The 22,902-nt window shown below is 26.9% G+C and overlaps 2 protein-coding genes across 2 annotated transcripts; both read left to right on the top strand.

Moving 5' to 3' along the window:
• The first annotated feature begins 3,974 nt into the window (after positions 1–3,974).
• On the top strand, positions 3,975–4,535 carry LOC111033235. The gene is made up of 2 exons (XM_022313886.1): positions 3,975–4,153; positions 4,262–4,535. The coding sequence occupies exons 1-2, from the start codon at positions 3,975–3,977 to the stop codon at positions 4,533–4,535; spliced, it is 453 nt and encodes a 150-aa protein (XP_022169578.1).
• A 1,374-nt stretch (positions 4,536–5,909) lies between these two features.
• LOC111033241 (protein ALP1-like) lies at positions 5,910–6,938 on the top strand. The gene has a single exon (XM_022313899.1). It carries the CDS (start codon positions 6,120–6,122, stop codon positions 6,936–6,938), a length of 819 nt encoding a protein of 272 aa, XP_022169591.1. The 5' UTR covers positions 5,910–6,119.
• The last annotated feature ends 15,964 nt before the right edge of the window (positions 6,939–22,902 follow it).

Consider the following 22,902-nt stretch of genomic DNA (forward strand, 5'->3'; position numbering starts at 1 on the left):
CTGGTACGACTGTTTATTTTATTATTACGCACAACGGCGGACCCACATAATAATCACATATAGTTATATATATATATATTTATCGTTACAGATAACGTATCGGAGTAACAGACACACCGTACAATGTACATACATAACAATTATGTAGATCTATTCCTGTTATTTTCATTTTGAAATATTTATATTATTATTTTTATCTAAATTCTAGATATTTATAATACCTTGATTTAGTTGTAATTAATATTTTCTTACGATGTAAAATTATTTAATAAACTTTTCATCTATATAAATATTATAACAAGCTTTTTTAACCAATTATGTGAAGTCTCAGATTTTTCTTGTATTTATTTTTACATAATAGTATACAATATATTATAATACTAGTATGTTTATTTTACAAAATATTCTTTTTGAATTTTCATGAGGAACCGAGGTTTTAGTAAATTAATACTATAAGACAATATTGAAAATAAAGGATTAAAGGAATACAAAAAACTAGAGTATAATATAATTGTATAAATTATTTATTTATCTTAAACAAATTTTCCAGAACTCCACAGTAATGATATAACATAGTATAACAATAAAAACTCAATTAAGAGTATAAACTTGATTTATATAATATATATATTGTATACAATAATAGCAATTACAAAAATATATGTCAGGACATTTATCCTTATATGATTTAATTACATACATTATTAATAAGATCTGAAAATGTATTAAACAAAAAAATGTAACGAGTAGTTTAGTAAATTTTCATACAAAAAAGTTACTTAAATTACGTAGACTTACAACAAAATTAATTTAATTACCTACCATCAAATTACATAAAAAGTTATTTTGTTACAGTTAATTGTAACTTAAGTTTAAATACTCCCCACGCTAGAAATAATAATGAATATTCATCGTTAAATATCGAGTTAATAAAATAATAACAGGATTACAGGAACACTAACATTAATATGCCAAAGAATAACAGCTACTGTATCATTCGGCATTCCCGAGAGCCGAATGCAGCTTTTCATCTAGTAACAGTATCGTATCCGGACATTGACCTATTATAAATGGACTGAGCGTAGAAAGAGAAACCGCGGTTAAGAATGAGATAAAAGATGTAGGTACTCCTTTTTGGAAGAAAATATTCTTAAAATAATTTTTCTTCCAGGCTGAAATGTATGATAAGAGCCGGTACAGGCATCGATATCAGCCTGCTATTTGCCGCTAAAATTTACTTTTCAATTTTCAACGAGTGACGACTGTTGACTAATCGACTTTTTGGTAGTTTGACTTTGAGTATTCAACATTTTTCAAAAAAATTTAGTTAATTGTATTGCTCTAATTGCTGACGAATTTTACAATGGTTTGGAGTTGCTGTATTCCTTTCTGCGAGTCCAAAGGAAATAAAGGATCCAAACTAAAGTTGCATAAGTAAGTATTATACTCTTATAAATTTTAATTGTAACCCTTTTATTTTTCTTAGATTTCCACTTGATAAAAATCGTCAAACACTATGGGTCAAATCAATTCAAAACTTTCAACCGTCATATATAATGAAGAAATCCCATTACGTTTGTCAATGTCATTTTTTATCAACAGACTATGAGTTAAACAACCTACTAAAAAAAACTGCTGTTCCATCTGTTTTTAGTAAGTCATTTTAGTAGAACATGAAAAATTAGTATCTGTTTAGACACATGATTTTTGGTTTTAATATTTTGAGTATAAACATATAGGTGAGGTTATAACGTTGCTGCCTTCTACAATTGTTGAGGACAATAATGATAGTGATCCAAATACTAGTAAGAATCTAGCAGAAGAGTTGGAATGTTATCCATTACAGTTGATGAAAAGTAACCATAATCAATCCAGTATATTTTTTGATTAGTTTTCCATAAATATTTAAAATTAATTTTTATTATTTTTTAATTTTTATTAGATAGTTTAAAATCACCATTAAAAACGGATGTAAAACAAGATTTTTCAGTTATTAAGAAATCCTGTTCACCTCGGTAAGTTATAATTTTGTGTTCATATAATTTGTTCTTGTGTAACCAAGCTAACTGGTTGTCAGAAATTGAGAAATTGTACATTCATCAACCTTTATTAAATATTTTATAGGATTATAATAAATTATAATTTGTTTTATTTTAGAAAAAGAAAATGTTTTATTGGTGATTTTGATGTCCGGGATTTAAATAGTCCAAGAAAGCGGTTACGGTATTGGTCAGAGTCACAAAATACAATTAAAAAGTATAAAAGAGAAATTCTTTTAACAAAGAAAAAGAATAAAAGACTTTTAAATAAAATTAAAAATTATAGACAACTAATCGATCGCCTTAAAAATAAAAATTATAGACAACTAATCAATCACCTTAAAAATAAAAATTATATTTCAGACAACTGTTATTCAGTAATTAAGGTAAAAACTACAAATAAATAATAAAAGGAAGTGGCACCCGCAAGTGTTGTCTCCGTCTTACAAGTGTGTACGCTCAGCATGTCATAGGCTTTATATTATATTTTTATTTTAAGCGAGTTAGTAGTATTTTAAGGTGTACAAAAGATTTACAATTTTAAAATACTCACTTTCAAATTAAAATATGATGAAAAGCCTCTGAAAATGCCAAGATAATAATCTTACCTTTAAATTTTAAGAGGCCAATTCACTCTAATTTTTAAACTATTGTAGCTAAACGTGCTCTGCTGATCATAAAATGTTCTATATTACTCATATTTTGTTAGACGAGAGACAAAATCATTAACATTTGATGGAGCAGCCTCAAATATGTCAATGGCTCGAGAATTAGGAGCAAATTTACAATTTTCAAACCTACAAAGTTATTTTAACCATCCAATTACAAAAGAAAAAATATTTATAATGTTAGATGCAGCACATATGTTAAAACTCTGTAGGAATACATTAGGGGACCATAAATTATTATATGACGAAAATGATTTACCTATTAAATGGCAGTATTTCAAAGAGCTAGTGAGTGTACAAGAGAACATTGGCCTACATTTAGGGACAAATATACGAAAACGACATATACTATATTACAAGGAAAAAATGAAAGTCTCACTCGCTGCTCAGACTCTTAGCTCTAGTGTAGCCCATGCGTTCCAATATTGTTCGGAGGTATTGAATATGTCATCATTTGCAGATTGTGATTCAACCATTACATTTTGACGACAAATAGATCACATATTTGATTTTTTAAATGCACGCAATTTTCTTAGCAAGTCACCATATAAAAAACCATTGTTTCTAAAAGATATAGAATTTTGTCATAAGTTTATATCCGATTCTATACAATATTTACAAAGCCTAAAAGATAAACCAATATTACTAAGTTCTAGAAAAACTGGATTCATGGGATTGATTATATGTTTAACAAGTGTTAAACAATTATTGGATGAACTTGTTGCAAGTGGAAAGTTCAAATTTCTATTGACATATAAACTTTCACAGGACCATTTAGAGATTCTTTTCTCTGCTATACGAGCCCGTAATGGGTTTAATAATAATCCGACAGCAACCCAAGTTGAAGCATCAATGAAGAGAATATTGGTACACACAGAAATAATGACTTCTTCTGGAGCAAATTGTTTACCCCAAGACGCAACAACAATATTACATGTTTCGAGCTCAAAAAAAAAAGAAAACCGAGAAGATTATATAGATATATTATGTGGAGAAAACACTGAAAAATGGAATACGATTATTGTGACAATATTGTGGATAACATTAATAACCATATAACACATGACATAATAGAATATATTGCAGGGGCAATTGTTAAGCCGTGTCCAGACCAAGAAACAAAACAAAAAACATTGTGGTCGACAAAATATGACAAAAAGTTACCGACAAAGTTACTGACAAAAATTAAAAACATACGCGTCCAGACAAAAGAAACATTAATTGTCGGAAACAAATGTATGACAATCGACATTTAGTCTTTATCAAAATGTGGTTTGAGGAGGACGTTGCGATCGCTGCTGCTGCTGCTTGCGTAATTTTAAGTTTAAAATCAAAAAAACCAAAAAAAAGATTTTGGGTTCGTCCAAGTCTTTTAACAAGGAAACAATATAGTGGTAGTGATTTAATGGTTGACCTTCAACGTGATGACATTAATCTATCTGGAGAGTTGAGGTATGCTATAGTACCGTTTTATATTTATATCTAAAACTATGTAGGTACATAGGTATAATCTATTTTACTAAATTATTAATTTTTAAATAGGTGTAATGGTAGTTTCAAAAATGTCCTACGTATGTCAAGTGCAGATTTTGAGTTTTTGATCAATCTTGTCGGTCACCGAATCGGTAAAAAAAACACAAATTATAGAGACGCTATACCAGTGAACGAAAGATTAGCAGTAGCACTGAGTTTCTTAGCCACCGGTGATTCTTATCACAGTTTGATGTATACTTTTAAAATGTCTAAACAAAGCATCTCTCTTATTGTTCCCGAAGTTTGTGCAGCATTGATTGACGCTTTGAAGAATTATTTAAAGGTAAAAGCATAAATATATTACTAATAGTTATTTAAATAATAATAAATTACTTATATATTTATTATTTGTTTACATAAACATTTTCTTTACACCTATTTTTATAGACATTTTAATTTAAAAATAGGATGAAATTCAATATTTTAACAAACAATTTAATTTTTGTTATTTTGCTGTAATTTAAAAATATTGTTCAATTATACTTGAATTTTTTAAATTATATTATACAATATACTTACAATAACATTTTTAAATGCAATATTTTTGGCAAAAATTAATTCAATCTACTGTAGATAGACAATACTGAAATAAATTATTTTTATAGCAAATAAATATATCATATAATATTTATTAATATTTTATACTGACAGACCATCTTTTTTTAATTGTGATTTCAAAGGGAAAATATTTTTTTTCTAAACAAAATGACAAAACTATGTAGGTAAATGAAAACATAATATTAATTTTATTATAAATCAATTTCATATACTTTTATGATTAAAAAAAAAAACAATAGCAAAAACCTCTTTTGTGTTGAAAAATAATAAAAACATATAATCAGAAAATAATAACTTTTTTTAAATAGAATGTAATACTTCATCGAAACTATCTTCGTCAATGAATGATGGTGCCGGTGTTGTAGGTGTTGGTGAAGCAAGGCTTGTAATAGTTGAACTTGCTGGTGAAGAAGGAATATTAGAGCTTTGATATGGCACACTTACAGACTGACTTTGGTTGTACGGTTGTTGAAAATATTGGTACTGCTGCTGAGGGGGGAAATCATACTTCCCAGTTTCTGCTTCATACAATATGTTGTTAATTAAATATTCTACAGTACTTTTAGCATAGTTTGTACGTAATTTTCTTATTTTAAAACCAACGTGTTCTCCAAATACATGATACTCATCTCTTTGTCCTTGCTTGCTTACCAAAGATTTCATCACTTCATACGCTTCTTCGGCCATTGGATTTTTTTTTCTTTTTTGATTATTTGTCTGCACTGGTAATTTTGGTGTAATAAACAATGCATCCGAAGTATTTGTTGTATTTTCAGGATTTGTCTGGCATTCATATTGGTTTTTTACGTTATTTTCCTCGTTGTTAATTTCCAAAGGTTCATTTTCTTCAGCAGTACACATTTCATTATTCACTATCTGAAACAATTCGAATAAGTTAATTTTATCTGTAGTATACGAATATATACTAGTTGATAATTATTTGCATGTTATTAAATTTTTCCTTTTTTTTCTATGTTTTTGAATGACAACAAAATAAAAAAATCGTTCAATAAGAAATAGTTAATTTATGGGTGAATTAACATTGATCATCTATTCAATTTTTAAATCTTGGATTTGAAAATAAAAATGTTTATGCATTTATAGCTCTAAAGAATTTGCACATTTTCGTGATTTTGTCAACATTCTAACTTGAAACGCCTAAAAAAAATATTGCTAACATATTGTATTTTGAATTTTTTATATTTTTAAATCGGTAGATATGAACACGTTTTTTATGAGAAATGGTTAATTTAATGAACTATTATATATTCTCGAAGTTTTTTAGTTCAATCATATTAGTTATTAATTATATTTGTTTAAGATGCCCACAACAAAAGAAGAATGGCAATTAATTGCCAATGATTTCAATTGCCAATGGAATTTTCCATTTTGCATTGGATCTATGGACGGAAAACACATAATGTTACAAGCTCCGGTTCAAACAGGAAGTGAATATATTAATTACGAGGGATTTTTCAGTATTGTTTTATTTGCTGTTGTCGATGCCAATTACAATTTTATATACGTCAACGTTGGATGTCAGGGCCGTATATCAGATGGTGGCGTGTTTGCGAACACTACATTCAAACATTTTTTAGAAAATCAAAAATTAAATTTACCAGAAGACATGTGCCTGCCGGGAAGGGAAAAATGTATTCCACATACATTTGTTGCTGATGATGCTTTTCCTTTGAAAAAAAATATCATGAAACCTTATCCAGGCACACAAGAAAAAGGATCAAAAAAAAGAATATTTAACTACCGCTTAAGTAGAACCCGAAGAGTGGTTGAAAATTCATTCGGAATAGTGTCTGCAACTTTTAGAGTTTTACGAAAACCTATGCTTCTAGAACCAAAAAAAGCAACAATTATAACCTTAACCTGTGTCCATTTGCATAACTTTTTGCGAAAAAGTTTTTCATCTAGAACAAGTTATACACCACCAGGTATTTTTGATATAGAAGATTTAGATGGAGGGACAATAATACCTGGCCAATGGAGAAGAGATCAAAATAATTTAACACCATTAGCAAGAATTGGAAGAAAACCATCACTAGCTGCACAAGAAATTAGAGATGAGTTTTGTGATGATTTTTTTCAAAGTGCTGCTGGTAAAGTACCCTGGCAAGACAACTATTGATGTTAAAATAAAAAAAAAATAAAACAAATCATTTAGGCTGACTCTCATTGTATCATAAGAATAATTGTAAATCAAATATTTACAAATTATAAAGTATTGGACCATTAAGTATTATTCATTAAAAAATTAAACTCATATTGTTGTATGATCTTTCAATCAGTATATAGTGGCATAATTTAAAAGTTGATTTATTAGCAAAATATAATATAGTGACTTACGTAGATATTGAAATGAAAATATTACATATTGTATTTCTTCTAACAGTATACATATTGTAAACTGTATAATAAATATTATAATGTGTGTTGTTGAAAAAGTAAAGCTAACCTAATATATTGTTTTGTATATTATGAGTTCATATTTGGACTGTATAATAAACTCAATTTGTAGTTTTAAACCAAACTTGACATACGTTATTAAGTATGTATTATAATGAAACATAAATCAGTAGGTATATAATAACTCATATGTATAATTTTAATATGGAAGCATTGAAGCCAAATATTTTGACTATAAGCATATTAGTCTTATTTTAACCAAATGTTATTAAGACCTATGTATTTAACCTATGTATGTGTTGATGAAAAATTAAATTGTTTAAAAATGTTATAGTAAGTAAGATTCTCATAATGTTAAAACAGTTTAATATATACACATCACTCTGTATTTAAAAAGTATTAAGAGGACGCTACACCACCCGTAATTTGATTATAAAAAGTGTTTTGCGCGGGACAACTTTTCTCGCACCATATTTGTTGTAGAGCTACCAAATTTTCACAACACATAAAGAAGAACATTATCTGTGCAACAACGTGCTCTAATTTTTGATAGCACTGTTCAACCATTTTTTATAAGTAAATCAAAAAATCAAAAAAATTAAATATTTGGAAGCAAATAACTTTGTTTCTATTTGTATTATCTAAATTATAAGCACGTAGTTGCACAGATAATTCTACACTATATATACAGAAATTTTGGAGTTTCTACTATAAATATGGTGCGAGAAAAGTTGTCCCGCGTAAAACAGTTTTACAGAAAAAAATAAATATTATTTCGATGGATATTTGCTGCGCTCATATTATAATATTATTATACGGCCGCGTTCGGCATTGCAACGTTCATCCCCACTCCATTATTCGTTGGTGGCGTGCGAGTTATGACGGCCAGCGACCTTCCAGACCGATCGCGCCGATTACGATATGACCAAAATAGAAATAATGAATTACTTATTATTATATTTCCGAAAATTATTATTATTTGTACAGACACAATCAATTCTACAAACACATAAATAGTAAAGCGTCTAGGAGAGGGTCTGTGTACTATAATAATTTATAATAATACAAGTTGAAAGACATTTTATATTATTATTATTATAATATTATACATTTATACTATCGATCACTGACTAGGCCAGTGGGTACTAGAATTATAGACGTATCACGTATCACGTATAGTGTTTTACTGGTATTATCTTTTTCATCTATTTCTTTTTCTCGTTGAAAAATGTCGCCAATAAAATGTCGTGCCATTATAAAAAAGCGTGCCCGATCAGGTAAGACATGCATGAAAAAAAGAATGAAAAAAATTCGTAATACACCGTAAGTAACATTTAATATTTACTATTTAATATTTATAGTTATTAATTTATACATGTTATATATTTTAAATTGTTCAATAATTGAATACAAATAAAAAATAGAAAATGTAAACTCATGTAGGTAAATAAGGTAATAAAATATTATTTAAATTTATTTTCATCAATATGAGTAAGTATACAATCATAAGTATTAATCAATACTAATATAAATATTAAATACTAGTAGGCATGTGAATTTAATGCAAAAAAAAAAAATTTAGATACCTATACAATAAATTTCAAATTAATCAAATCAGATTCATTATGTACCTACCCAATAACCCAACTCACTCAAAGTAATTCATAGTAGGTAGTATATACAATTTAAAGTACCCACGAATAATATTTTCAAATAACAATAATATAACTAAAATTGTTATTTTAGATTCTGAACGGAGTGATGAATGTATTGATTTTACAATGATGTGTGTTTTTTTTTTTGTGTACCGTTTCTGAAAGGAAAGTGAATCTAGTCTCTATCAAAAGTGACGGAAAAACGGGAAATTTTACGCAAAACCAATTTTTGACAAAAACGAAAATTTAATTTTACTGTAACTCAAAAAATAATTTTTGTAAGCACTTGAAATTTTCAACGAATGTTTATATTACCGTTGTCTATACAGGGTTAAATTTTCAAAGTGTTTTGACTTTTTTTGAAATATTTATAGACAATTTAAATTTTAAATTTTTCTAAGTATTTTTTTTTTTTAAATAACTATAAACAATTTTTGGTTGGCCAGAAAATCTTTAAAATTTAATACAAGGTTTCTTATAAGTTGTTCTCAAAGGGATAAAAAAAAATCTTTTATCGTTCGTCACAAATTTTTTTTATAAGTGCTTAAAGTTCAAATTTATACGAAATATGTCAAAATTGCGAAAATTTGCAAGTAATTTTGTGGTTGAAAAATCGTAAACTTTTTTCCTTTTATAACTAAGTTTTGAAAATTTGGTACAAGGTTCTCCATAAGTTTTTCTTTAAATATCTGTAAAAAAAACTCTACCTTTCTAAGACAAAAAAATTTTAGGAGTGTTTGAAATTTAAATTTTTACAAAACCGCGTTAAATAACAGTTTAGCCTCAAACGATTTTTGATATTTGTTATTAATCAAAAAGTATAAGTCGTAGAAACTTGAAAATTTTACCAGTCATTTAGATTGCCATTTTCTTTACATGATTTGATTTTCAAATTATTTTGACCTTTTTTGAGCTATTTATAGGCATTTAAAATAATCAATTTTTTTAAATTTTTTTTTTATAAATGTTGATAAAATACTTGAAAATTTAATAGGAGGGTCCACATAAGTTGTGTAAATGTATAAACAATTTTTTATTAAAAACTAAGAATTGAAAATTTAATACTAGGTTGTCCATAAGTTGAGCTTAGAATAATTATAAAAAAAATTGATGATTTTTCAATTAAAAAAATTTTACGAGTGTTTAAATTTTCACGAAATCAAAATTCACGGGTAAAATAACAATTTTCAATCAAACGAATTTTGATTTTTGTTATATTTTTATAGTAAATAGTAATATAATACATGCAAGGTTAACTTATGAGGAACCTTGTATTAAATTTTCAAGTTTTTCAACCTAACAAATACAATTTTATTTATATTTATAGAATAAAAAACTAAAAAAACGGAAAATTTAAAACGTCTATAAATTGTTGAAATTTTTTGAAAAATTTTTCAAGTATAGGAATTGATGAAATAAATATTTGGTGTAAATTTCAAGTTTCTACAATTATTCGTTTTTAAATAACAACAAAATAAGAATATCGGTACAACTGAAATTGAGTGAATATCTAATATTGTAATTCAAATGATCATAAAAATTTAATATGACTTTCCAGTAGAAATTTTTTATTTGATAAAAGTAGAAAAACTCATGAAGAATTTTGTATTGAATTTTCAAAAGACACTTCAAGTGCAATAGATGCTATAAACAAAAAATTAGTAAGTTATGTTGTTTACATATTTATTATTATTATAATCATTGCGTATACTTAAAGCCTGTAGTATTACAATTTCATATGTTAATTTTTTTAAACTTTATAGTTGCCATACTGTAACATAGTAGATAATTGTACAAAACTTAAAAAAGATAATATTTATTATTATCAAGTAATGGGCCAGTTGCATATCACCCGCAGAAAATTATGCTATTTTGTAATATATACCAGTAATTGGATTACAATAGAAAAAATTTATTATGAACCAGAATTTTGGACTTCTAATATGGCAGAAAAGTTAAAAATGTAATTTATTATCTGACCTAACTTAATAATATTTTATGTAAATACCTACATTTTTCATTTGTTTATAATTTTAGGTTTTATATGGATTGTATGCTACCTGAAATAATTCAACCACTTTATCCAATAAGAATGTTGAAGTCCGACATTAAAGAGCCAGAACGTCTTATTAAAATAATTATGAACACAACTAGTAATAATTTTAAAAAAATGTGATCTTGATTCTCATCAATTATTATTTCATATTTTTAATAAATGACAATTAGTATTTAACTATTTTTCTTATGTTTTTTTAAAAGTAAGTTATTTTAAGTATATTCAGATATACCTCATTTAAATATTTAGGTAATATAAGTTAAGATTATTTTTAAAAATTAGGTAAAATATATATTTGTTATGAAGTAAGAATATAATATATACTATTATAGATATATTATTACATATAATAATGCAATATATTATATATAAGTAATAATTCAATTACTACAAATCAAGCTATGTTATAATACAGTCTCTACGATGTATATATTGATGCATTTATTTAGGTAATCAGTGACTTAAATTTTAATCGGTAGATCATGGGGCGCGAGGATATTAAGAATATCATGGCGCCATTTACATGTATGAATTTAATAATTTACGCGACCCGCGACGGACGAAAGTCGAGAAATTAATTAGTGATGGGCATAATCGAGTGAACATAATCGAGTTACTCGATTGTTGATAATAATCGAGATATCTCGATTATTAAAATAATAATCGATTATGTAACCGAGTGATTTTTCACTCGAACTATAGTAACTCGAGTACTCGTTACTCGACTACTGAGGTACCTTATTCGAAACTTTATTTTTAGAATCCTAAGTTCAAAACTCCGAACAGGGTAAACGGTAAAAACTAAAGAATTGAATGAATAATATTTTATATTAGTCATTACTTAATATTTATATTTTAATCATGGTGCACTATGTTATTATTATTGTTGTGTACGGTGTACGTTATTACATAGGAATACCTGCTTTCAGCGTCTCATATCAAGTAAAAATGACTTAAACTGCAATAAATTCCGCATATTGGCGATAAAGTAGCCTGATATCTTTAGATATGATACCTGTTTGTTATCTAGCGGTATAACAATAAACTTTGAATCCGTATACATTTTACTGAATAATATGCGGCATAGAGTGCCGTCGTGCAGGTGCCCGAGGGTTAATATCCGTTTAAATAAATATTCTTTCATTTTGTACTCGCTAGCACGCGTTAACAGTCGACACTGTTCACTAACTGTTCATCAGTCTTTAGTTCTTTACCTATTTATTAAAAATTATTTATTTTTAAAATTTAAAAATGAGACCGGGTAGTAAACAACGTTCAATAGTATGGGAACATCTACAACTTCAACTTTGATTATTCGCCAATATTTAGAAATGCCACTGTTGGATAGGAAAAAAAATCCATTACATTTCTGGAAGCAGCATAAAAATACCTTTCCAGAGTTATATAAAATGCAACTGAAGTATTTATGTATACCGGCTACATCAGTTCCTTCGGAACGAGTATTTTCAAAAACGGGGCAAATAACTAACGACCGTCGGAGCAGATTAACTTCAAAAAATCTAGATTATATAATTTTTTTAAATAGTAATTTAAATTTGTTTAAGTAATTACAATTGTTAAATTTATTAGTAACTATTATTATTTATGTCTAAAATAATTTGCCAGGTTAACGTTTAAAATGTTTAAATAAAAAATGAGATTATGATTTATGCACATTTTTATTTATATTGATCATTTTGACTATTACGAATACCTATTAATAACAAACTAATACTATTCCAAGTTATCATATTAATTGAACATTTTGCGTAATTATTTCGATTGATGATTCGATTATGAAAATATGTATATCGATTATATGTAATAACTAATATTAGTAATATCAATCGTAAATTTCGAGTGATTATTTCGAGTGATAACTCGATTATAATAATATATCGATTACTAATAACTCGATTATAGAAATAATTCGATTATGCCCATCACTAAAATTAATAAACGTCGCTCCCGAATGCCCACAATCGTCGGCCGGCAGCCGACTACGAGTAGTGGGCGTGGCCTAAACGTCGCGTGCTTGCGCATCGCGAAAACACCTAAAAGCGCATTCTCTCGACCGTTGCATGCGTTTCGCTTTAGGTGTAGCGTCCTCTTAAATAATAATGTAATTCATAATTTACTTACTTCAATTCCAGCATCAGACGTTACACGAGGTTTGTTTTTAGGCTCTGTCTCAGGCCCCGGAAATTCCGTGAGATTTGCTATTATGTTATCAGTCCCGGAAAATTTGTGTTATCAATGCGCATGCGCCGGGACTTGGATTTTTTTCCGTAGTTCGTACAATAATTACCGTACAATTATAATCCCGGACAATTTGTGTTATCAAAATATAAAAACCGTAAACGTAAACTGTACTTGGGGAGGGGGGAGGGGCATAATTAAATATTATGGTTTATAAATAAACCAAAAATACAAAATTATTAATTTGGACAATTTGTGTTATCAAAATATTTTTACGCAGTGAGTTTGTTTTAATGAATTATATTAAATTATAAATTTATTTAATTACATTTTTTAAATAACTTATTTTCACCATGGTACTTGCAATTGGACAACGTTTTAAGTCGTACACAGACCTCATTGATGCCTTAAGTCAATATAAAAAGACGAATTTCAATGATTTTTGGATTAGAGATAATCGTACTTTAAAAACAGCTAAAAAACGGTAAGTGTTTTTAATTTTACAATAAATAAGGAAGCCTTTTTGTAATATGTTTTCAATTCCTCATAGATCACAATCCAATAGTATAGCCAATGTAAATGATGAACTAAAATATGCCTATATCAAATTTAGTTGCATTAATGGTGGTCAAAAATTTCGAGAAAAATTGAAAATTTCGAATCGAAAAACATTGTAAGTATAGTACCCACTTGGATGGAAATAAGTGACTGATTTCTTTATTTCACATAACACATAACGCAAGTTTAAATTGCACAAGTATTATAACTGTGAATAAGGAAATAACTCCCCAAAATGATCACTACATTTTGGATTATGGGCCCCCCCCCCCCCCCCAAAAAAAAAAATTAAATCCTCGATCCGCCACTGCGACTACTGCCCTCCTAACTCACTTTGAACACAGTTAAGTTTTTTTACCATCTATTATAAGTGTTAAAAAAATACAACATATTATAATGTTGTAAATTCTAATAGTAGCAATGTGATTAAATATTATAATTTACAATACCTTAACATTTTTGTTTATTATATTTTAGTACTTTCAAGCAAGAATGTGAAGCTTTTTTATATTTTTCTTTATCAAAGGATGGTCAATATTTGGTTCTTAAAAATATGTCAGAGGAACATAACCACACACCACATACTAGGTATATTAGATATTTACTAAAGTTATGCTTTATTTAATTTATGTTTAATTGTAAATATAATTAGTATTAAAAAAAAATGGCACATTTTTAATGGTACAAATGTGCTGAGGTACCTAATTTTGTTTTTATGTGAAATTAAACTAAATTATATCTATCTTAAAAAATTGCTGTATAAAATTTGATTTTTAAGAAATCAAACACAGCATTGGTATTTTACATATAAAGTGAAGAGAGGTACCTGAGGTAGGTATATATAGGTATTTTGCCTAGTCTGTATGGCTTATTATAGTGATAGTGCCAACTAGTAAAACAATTTTAAAATAGGCTCAGAAATATCTAAATAAAAAGTTAATAGAATCTATTAAAGTTTAATTATAATTTAATGTGATATAACACACTATTATATACCAATGAAAACCTTCAGCTATTTATTTCAATGGATTATGTTATTAATGAATTATACCTATTTATTATTCCCAAACCTTTCAACTAGGTACCTAATCACATTTTAAAAATAATTTTTTAACATAGTTGATACGAATATTGCTTAACTTTTGAGCAGCCCCTAAAATTGTGTATAGTGCAAAAAGTGAAGCGTGTAGTACGAAATTTAAAAGTGTGTAATTAAATATATAATACAATATTATGTTAATAATATTATATTTGAATAAATCAATAATAATTTAATTTTGTTCACAGTAATGAAATAATATATTTATATGTATATAATATATTGTTATTTAATTTATATTAAGTGTATAAGTTGAAAAGAAAGTCCATAAGCAACAGTGATAGCTTTTAGAGCATTGATTTTTTATTTAGATTTGGGACTATGTGTGAAGTACGAAAATTTGAATATTTTATGGGCTGCTTTTGAGCAAAGCATGAATGTACTGTGCCATGTAAACATTTTAGTATATCTTCATAAAATGTAAACAGATATTTTAATTTGAATGATAGAATATCTATAATAGAAAGCTGATTACCATGGCAAAAGTTTTGTCTTGTTTTGTTTATATTCTTTGTACTTTTAACTAAACTGTTTTATAATAATCAAAATATTGAAAATAATCACTAATTACAGTGTGTTTTTTTGCTTTACATTGTAGTAAGACTTTTGGACATCTTCCTAATCAAAGGAAATTAAATAAAAATATTTTAAACGAAGCACTGACCTTACAAAATGTAAAGCCCAATAAAAAGTTATTGCTACAGAATTTATCAGCCAAATCAGGCAACACAATCCTCTTAAAAGACATCACCAATATTTCTCTCCATGGCAATATTTTTACCAATGATCTTTCATCTTGCATACCTATTCTTCAAAAACATAATTGCCAATATGAAATGTTAATTGAAGGAGACGAATTCAGAGGATTATTTTTTCAAAATAATATCATGAAAAAAAATTTTGCTGCATTTCCCGAGATAGTGTTTTTAGATGGTACCTATAAACTACTGAATTTTAATGGTGTTGTATATTTATTTTTGGTAGAAGATTCAGTTGGAAGTTCAGAAATAGCAGGTGTGGGTATACTAGTTGGTGAAGTAAAACAATATATTGATTGGCTTATTTCTTCATTTAAAATAAAAAATGAAAACAGTAATTTAATAAATTCATTCATGACAGATAAAGATGAGAATATGAGAAACGTTTTAAATTCTCATTTTCCAGAAGCAAACCTTAATTTATGCAAGTTTCATGTATTTCAAATTTTTAAAAGAGAAATCACTACAACCAAATTAGGAATAAACCCAACGGAGAAGTCTGTATCATTAGAATACTTACAAAAAATATCTTATTCAAAATCTCCTGAAGAATATAATGATAACTATGAAATAATGGCTGAACTTTTACCTATACAAGTAATGCAATACTATAATTTAAATTGGCATCCTATTAAAAAACAATGGGTGGATGGATTTATAAGTAACAATTTTTTGAATTTTACCAACAATCGAACTGAATCACTTAATCGTAATCTAAAATCTATTATTAAAAAATTAAGCTCCCTCCAAGAATTTCTTGAAAATTTATTTGTAGAACTACAAATTGAAAGAACTGAAAGAGATCATAGAGCTATAAAAACAATTCATAAACTACCTGTAATAAATTCAGCTATTGCTCCTACTAAAATCTATTCAAACATTTTAACTCAATTTGCTTTTGATCTTGTAGAAAAAGAGTATTTGGCTAGTATCAATATAAAAAATAATGATATAAATTTAAATACCACTGTATTGAATTGCTCTTGTACTTTCAATCGTAATATGGGATTACCATGCCGACATATTTTTAACATAAGAATTAATAACAAACTAGACATTTTTGATGAACAATTATGTTTACCGAGGTGGACAAAAAAATATTTGGTAGAAAAACAAAATGTTTTTCAACAATTAAATAATGAAGATCATTTGCAAGAAAGTTTAATAAAAGTGATGCCTACATTACGTGCTCCAAAATCAACATTTGAAAAATATAAACATGCCTCATTATTTACTAATCGACTTTCTACACTTATCTCCGAAGTTGGCCAAAAAGCTTTTAACCATAGAATTGAAATTATGAAACAAATATTGAAAATATGGGAATGTAATAAAGAGTTCATTGTTATACCAATCGATGAAGATGCTCATAATGAAAAGGTTCATTTAACAGTAAAACATTTTTTTTTTTTAACTTACAAATACATTTAAATTTTTTAAACTGTCTAAATTAAACAAACATTTTACACATTTAAAAGGATGAACTTATTGATGAACCAGTTATACATTTTGAAAAAAATGTAATTGAAAATGATCAAACAGACATCACAAATATAAAGTGCAATAATGAAATTAGTTTTCCAAACATAAAAAAGGTAAAAAGTATTTTTTTTAATTTATTTAAAAAATATTCATAATTTATGTTTACAGGTTGCTTCCTCATCAAATCCATCTAATTTTAATCAGGAACAAGAAACTAAAAATATTGGTAAGTTTAATTGCATACAATCTCAGATCAGATCTATGCATAAATAAATATTCTAATAGTTTGTTTATTTTTATTAAAATTAATAAGTGTTTCTATCTATATGTTGTACAAAGTGGAAAATAGATATTTATTTGTAGTTTAATAAAAATATGTATAAAATTATCTTTTTTCAGATCTTTCTCAGATTAAAATTCCAATTATTAAAAGAAGAGGTAAACCTAAAGGATCCCTCCAAACTGTAATTGGACTCCCAAAAAAAAAGGAAAATATTCATAAAAAAACCATTTAAACTTATGTACTATGTCGATAGATATAAGTTAATATTATCCTGGTTCTGTAGTCGTAATATTATTGATAAAGTCATGAACATAGGTTGGAAAATAAGCGAACATGACATATCATCAGATGTACCAGATACAATCATCGACGAAATGGTTGATTTATTTCAAGTAAAATAATATATATAAACAACAATTAATATAAATATAGCGGACTGCTCACTTTGTGTGTTGCCTTACAACACTGTTTACCGTTCAACACAATATTGTACATTAAGAGTAAAATGTACTATTAAAAAGAAAGAATTTTAGATATAATTTTTATTATTAAAAATAGTAATATTTAAAAAATAGTAAAAATAAACATATGTACAATGTACATGTAGGTATGAAATAATACAAATAACAATATATGTAGGTACGTCGTACGAAGTAATACGAGACTGTGTAGGTATATTGGGATATTATATACATTATACATTTTTAAAGATAAAATATATAATGTACAATTTATACATTTTTTTTATAAGTAAATAAGTCAATATTAGTTTACATGAAATAATAATAAAAATAAAAATATCGTAATGCACAATATTTTAAGTTTTGTGGTTAGGTTTGGACATTTAACAGATATTATTTATTTTCATTCGGGTCTATGATGTCCTGAACCAGTAACCGTTTTCCGTATTGAGGTATTACAATTTCTGGTAACAAGCAGTCTAGGTAAAATCTAAAATAAATGTAAATTAAATATTATTATTAAACATCGGTAAAAATTATTTGAATAAATTAAAACCCAGATATTTAACTAGCCTCGTTAATTTATGCTGCATAACATTTTCCCAAAACTCATTATTACGCTGTATAGTTTCAAAGTGTATCATATTTTCAGAATACACAACAAAATAACAATATTGTTTTTTGGCTATATGTAGCTGCCCTTGAACTTGGTAGTAATAGTCATGCGTTTTTTTTAATTCAAGCTCTCCGTTGAAATTTAGTTTAAGAAAATTAATCTGAAAATTAAATTTAATCTAATTTTTATTTTTCATATTTATTTTAGTTTATTTGTTCATACTTTTTTATCTATTATAGCGTCTTTAATATTGGTATAATCTTTAATTGAATAAGGACACTTAATTTCAACTAAACCGTCAATATCAATTAGTCCATCTAAAAAAAATATTTTTATCACCCAACTGAGTTAATAAGATAATTAAAAATTTAGAAAATAACAACAATTTTTTGCATAATATTTCTATATTTTATAATGATTATTATTTTCAGAAAATAATAATAATAATAATACCTGGAGAAGCAGCTAAATACGGAAAATCTTGATCAATAATCAGACCACAGGGTGAAATTGTTTGACCTTTAATATTTTCAAATTTTTTAATTGCTTTTGGCTCCATTTCTTTCCCATATTCAGTTGCTGCCGATGTAAAAGACCTATACAACATATCATATACAACATTTTTACAGGAAGTTTTTAGTTTTCTTTTGCAAATCCAGCCGAAGTTGGAGGCAGTAAGTCGATTTCTTCTTTCATTATGCCATCTTTGACATCTAGACTGATCTATAGTTTCTACTTCTAATAATCGTTTTTTATTACTATCCAGTGAAAGGGAACTCAAAAATTCATTTTTTTTTTGTTCAATTTCGTATAATGAGAATTCTTGTAATAACGGTTCGGCCAACCCATAATTTTCATCAGCATCACACGATTTATTTAAAAATAATTTTCTCTTTGGAATTAATTTTCTTCTATTTTGTAATAATGTAGCTTTACGTTTTCTAGACTTTAAAAATCGTTTTCCAACATTTCCTATTTTAAAAAAATGACTACCTAAATTAAACCTACATTAAAATATATTATATAATAGTACCTATATTTTTCAGTCCAAAAATTTATTTAAACTTGAAATTTTCACAATTTTTAAATTTACGGTTAAATCGCAATATGAAATTAACAAGTCACTTTGCATTTAAATGTAAATTGAAAATTACGCTTAAAACTTAACTTATAAGAAAAAAACCTATAACTTAAACTTTTACCTGGGCTTACGTCATTGACTACATGTTTGTGTAATGAGCGTAAATATTCTCCTGATGTGTTATACGAGATTAATCCAGATTTAATTCTAGTTGCATATGAATTCCGTAAAGAAAAATTTATTCGTTTACCAGCTAAATGTTTGTTAAGAACGCTGTTAAATTGTTCACAAACATTATTATCAACGTTCATTAACAAACTATCTGCATGAGTTGCCAATCGTCCAATGATTTGAGTAATCTCTCTCATAAGACCACATTTTTCTGTGTCTTCATATAGGTTTACTTCATTTATTTTATGTCCTTGGCAAAAATATTTCTCACACTGCTCATGATTACCCATAATATGACGAAAACTATTTATAATATCTTTGCGTAAACCTATATTTTATGAACAAAGAAAAATTTTAGTTTGACTTAAACCCAAAAAATTATTTAATTGTTTTACATATTATATTGATATTTAAATATTTAATTGTTTAAAATGTATCGTTATTAATTTAAGTTGGTGATGGTAACCTACCTACAACTTTTTGATACTTGGTTTGTTGTTTTAAATTATTACGATGATCAATAGCTTTTGTTATAGCATACCTAAACCTTTTCGCGTTGTTCAAAATATGTTTTCTCAAATGTATAGGATATTTTGTATTTTTACCAATCATTGCTAATTTCGTTCCGTAGTTCCTCAATAAATGATTCCGGCATTCTATTTTTTCAATAGTAAAATTTGGACCATAGGGTCTTGTTTCTGCCAATCTTTTACTTACACTAGAATCACCATCACCTTTTATGAATAAAAATAGATTAATAAATAATCAATTAGAAAGTTACTACCTATCATTAATTAATGTCATAAAAACTTATAAATACCAATTAATTTATTAAATTTTAGCCCATGTAATTCAATGCTTTTTTTAAAGCCTTCTGCAACAGCATCTGCCTCCATCGCTGTAGCGGCTTTACGCCAATTCATGAAACACGCGTGTTCTTTTACAGAAATGTTTGCATTTTTTGCTCTTTGACAAATTAAACAATATCGGTTTCGAATCCCAATAAATAAAATTTTTTTAGTTTTAAAACCGATAATTGTAGCCTAAAAAATATGATTATATAGTTACTTTTAATGCAAATAAATCATTAGAGAAATTATAAAATTATAACTTACCACTCCGGATAAAGCATCATATTTCGTTTTATAGCTGCGCTTAGACCATTGTCCATCAGCAACAACAGCACACGTCATAGGGATTCCATCAATATCAATCTCTCCCGATTCAATGGCCAATTTCCTTTCTTCTTCACCTGCGATTCTCATTTCTTCCTCGGCGACGTGATGTATAGATTCACTTATTTGATTTTGACCCGATTGGAATGTTTTATCACTCATGCAAGGAATATCAATTGACGCCAACATTTCTTCTAACTGAGAGTAACCTATTCCAACTGCAATCGATCCACTAATTGCAGCTAAATTAACTGGTATATACGTATCTGGAGTTTTCTCCTCGGACATTATTATTGAACTTATGTTGCACATACTGCATATAAATTTAAATGTCGATCTCAACCCATAATGTTTTTCAGATACAAACACCATATTCATAAATGAACATCCAAAACCTCCTTCATGAACACATGTTTTAATCTGTTCAAATATATAGTAAATATCTACAATTCGACGACCTGAAGGACATTTCCCCACAGTAGGCCTAATAACATAAAAATAAGTTAATAAATATTATATTTTTTATTTTAAGTTGGAAAATAATAACCTGCAGTAATTTACAACTGCAGGGCTCTCACTGTAAAAGTCTACATAAAAAACTATTATAAGTAATTTATTAACTTTTTTTATACTCTTATAGCATGTTTTAAATGTAAATACTAAATACACTATATTAACTGGGATAGTATGGGATAGAAACCAACCTCAACGATTCATTCACGTCATGATCTGATGATTTAGAAGTTTTACCGTGAATTAAACGAGGCAATGACGTATTTATGGGAGTAAACATAATATCTTCGTCACCATCGACATCAAAACTAAAAAAATATAATTTATGTCACTCGGTAGCAAACTAAACATATCAGGTATATAAATATTCAGGTTCTAAGTGAAACGAAAAAGTACCTATATGGTTTTACAAAGATTTGTATTAATTCACTATATTTTATATAAAAGGTCAAAAACTTTCATCTAGCAACATTTTAGATCTGGAAACTCATCTTGGTGTCAATTTAAAGAGTTAATTTTTCAAAATTCTCAATAATAATCATAAAAAAAATTGACTAAACATCTTTGTAAAGCCATAAGTTTTTTTGTTTCACTGTGTTAAAAATTACGAAAATGCCTCACGTAAAAATTTAAAAAGAAAATGAAAAATATTAGTTATCTAAATTGTTCTATTTTTTATCCGATCATTTTTTTTATACTAGTAACGTCCTACCTTGAAGATTCGTTTGTGTTTATCACGTCATCATGTTCTGTTGATTCGACATCCATATCGTCAGGTGTTAAATGAGATGACGTCGTATTTATGGGAGTCAAAATATCTCTTTCAACATTGACGTAACTAGAAAATTATTTATTGAACATTTTATTATTACAATAATACAATACAATAATGTAAATTTTCAATTCTTACCTAGGCAGTTCTATAAATGACGCATCATCATTTTGTGACAGTTGTATTTGATCATTCAGTATTTTGTTTCTGAAATAATATTTATTTTTACGTCAAATTTCTTTTTTTTAAATATAAAATAAATATTAATGTAATAAGAAGAATAGATAATTTAAAAACATAAAGGTATATTAAAATGTTATACATTGAAGTCAAATTATTTAACTAAATGTATGTTATATTTTAAAATCTAATTAAAATCTAGGTATTTGCCTACAATTTATCAAGTATACAATTTGCAAATACTTACTTTTTTTTATCTCTGGCTTCTTTTAATTGGGCAGCAAGTCGTTTTTTGTTCGATTTTAATTTAGAAAAGTAAGGCAGGTTCTTTTTAGAACGATCCATTTTGTATCAAAATTCAAAATAAATTACAAAAATTCACAATTAACTTACTCGTCTTAAAAGAAATACAAGTGTTAAGGAATAAAAATAATTAAATTTATAAGCGAAAATATTCAAGTGGAGATTAAAACATACGATACACTTGACGTTGACAGGACTATGTCTTACTGTCAGAAACAAATTCATACAGTACAATATAAATTATTAACGTATCTATGAGAATACTGAGAATATTGATATTCTACAACGAAAAATCACGGTTAAATATACAAAAATAGTAAGAGA

Source organism: Myzus persicae, unplaced genomic scaffold, assembly GCF_001856785.1.
Source record: "Myzus persicae strain clone G006 unplaced genomic scaffold, MPER_G0061.0, whole genome shotgun sequence".
Taxonomy (NCBI): domain Eukaryota; kingdom Metazoa; phylum Arthropoda; class Insecta; order Hemiptera; family Aphididae; genus Myzus; species Myzus persicae.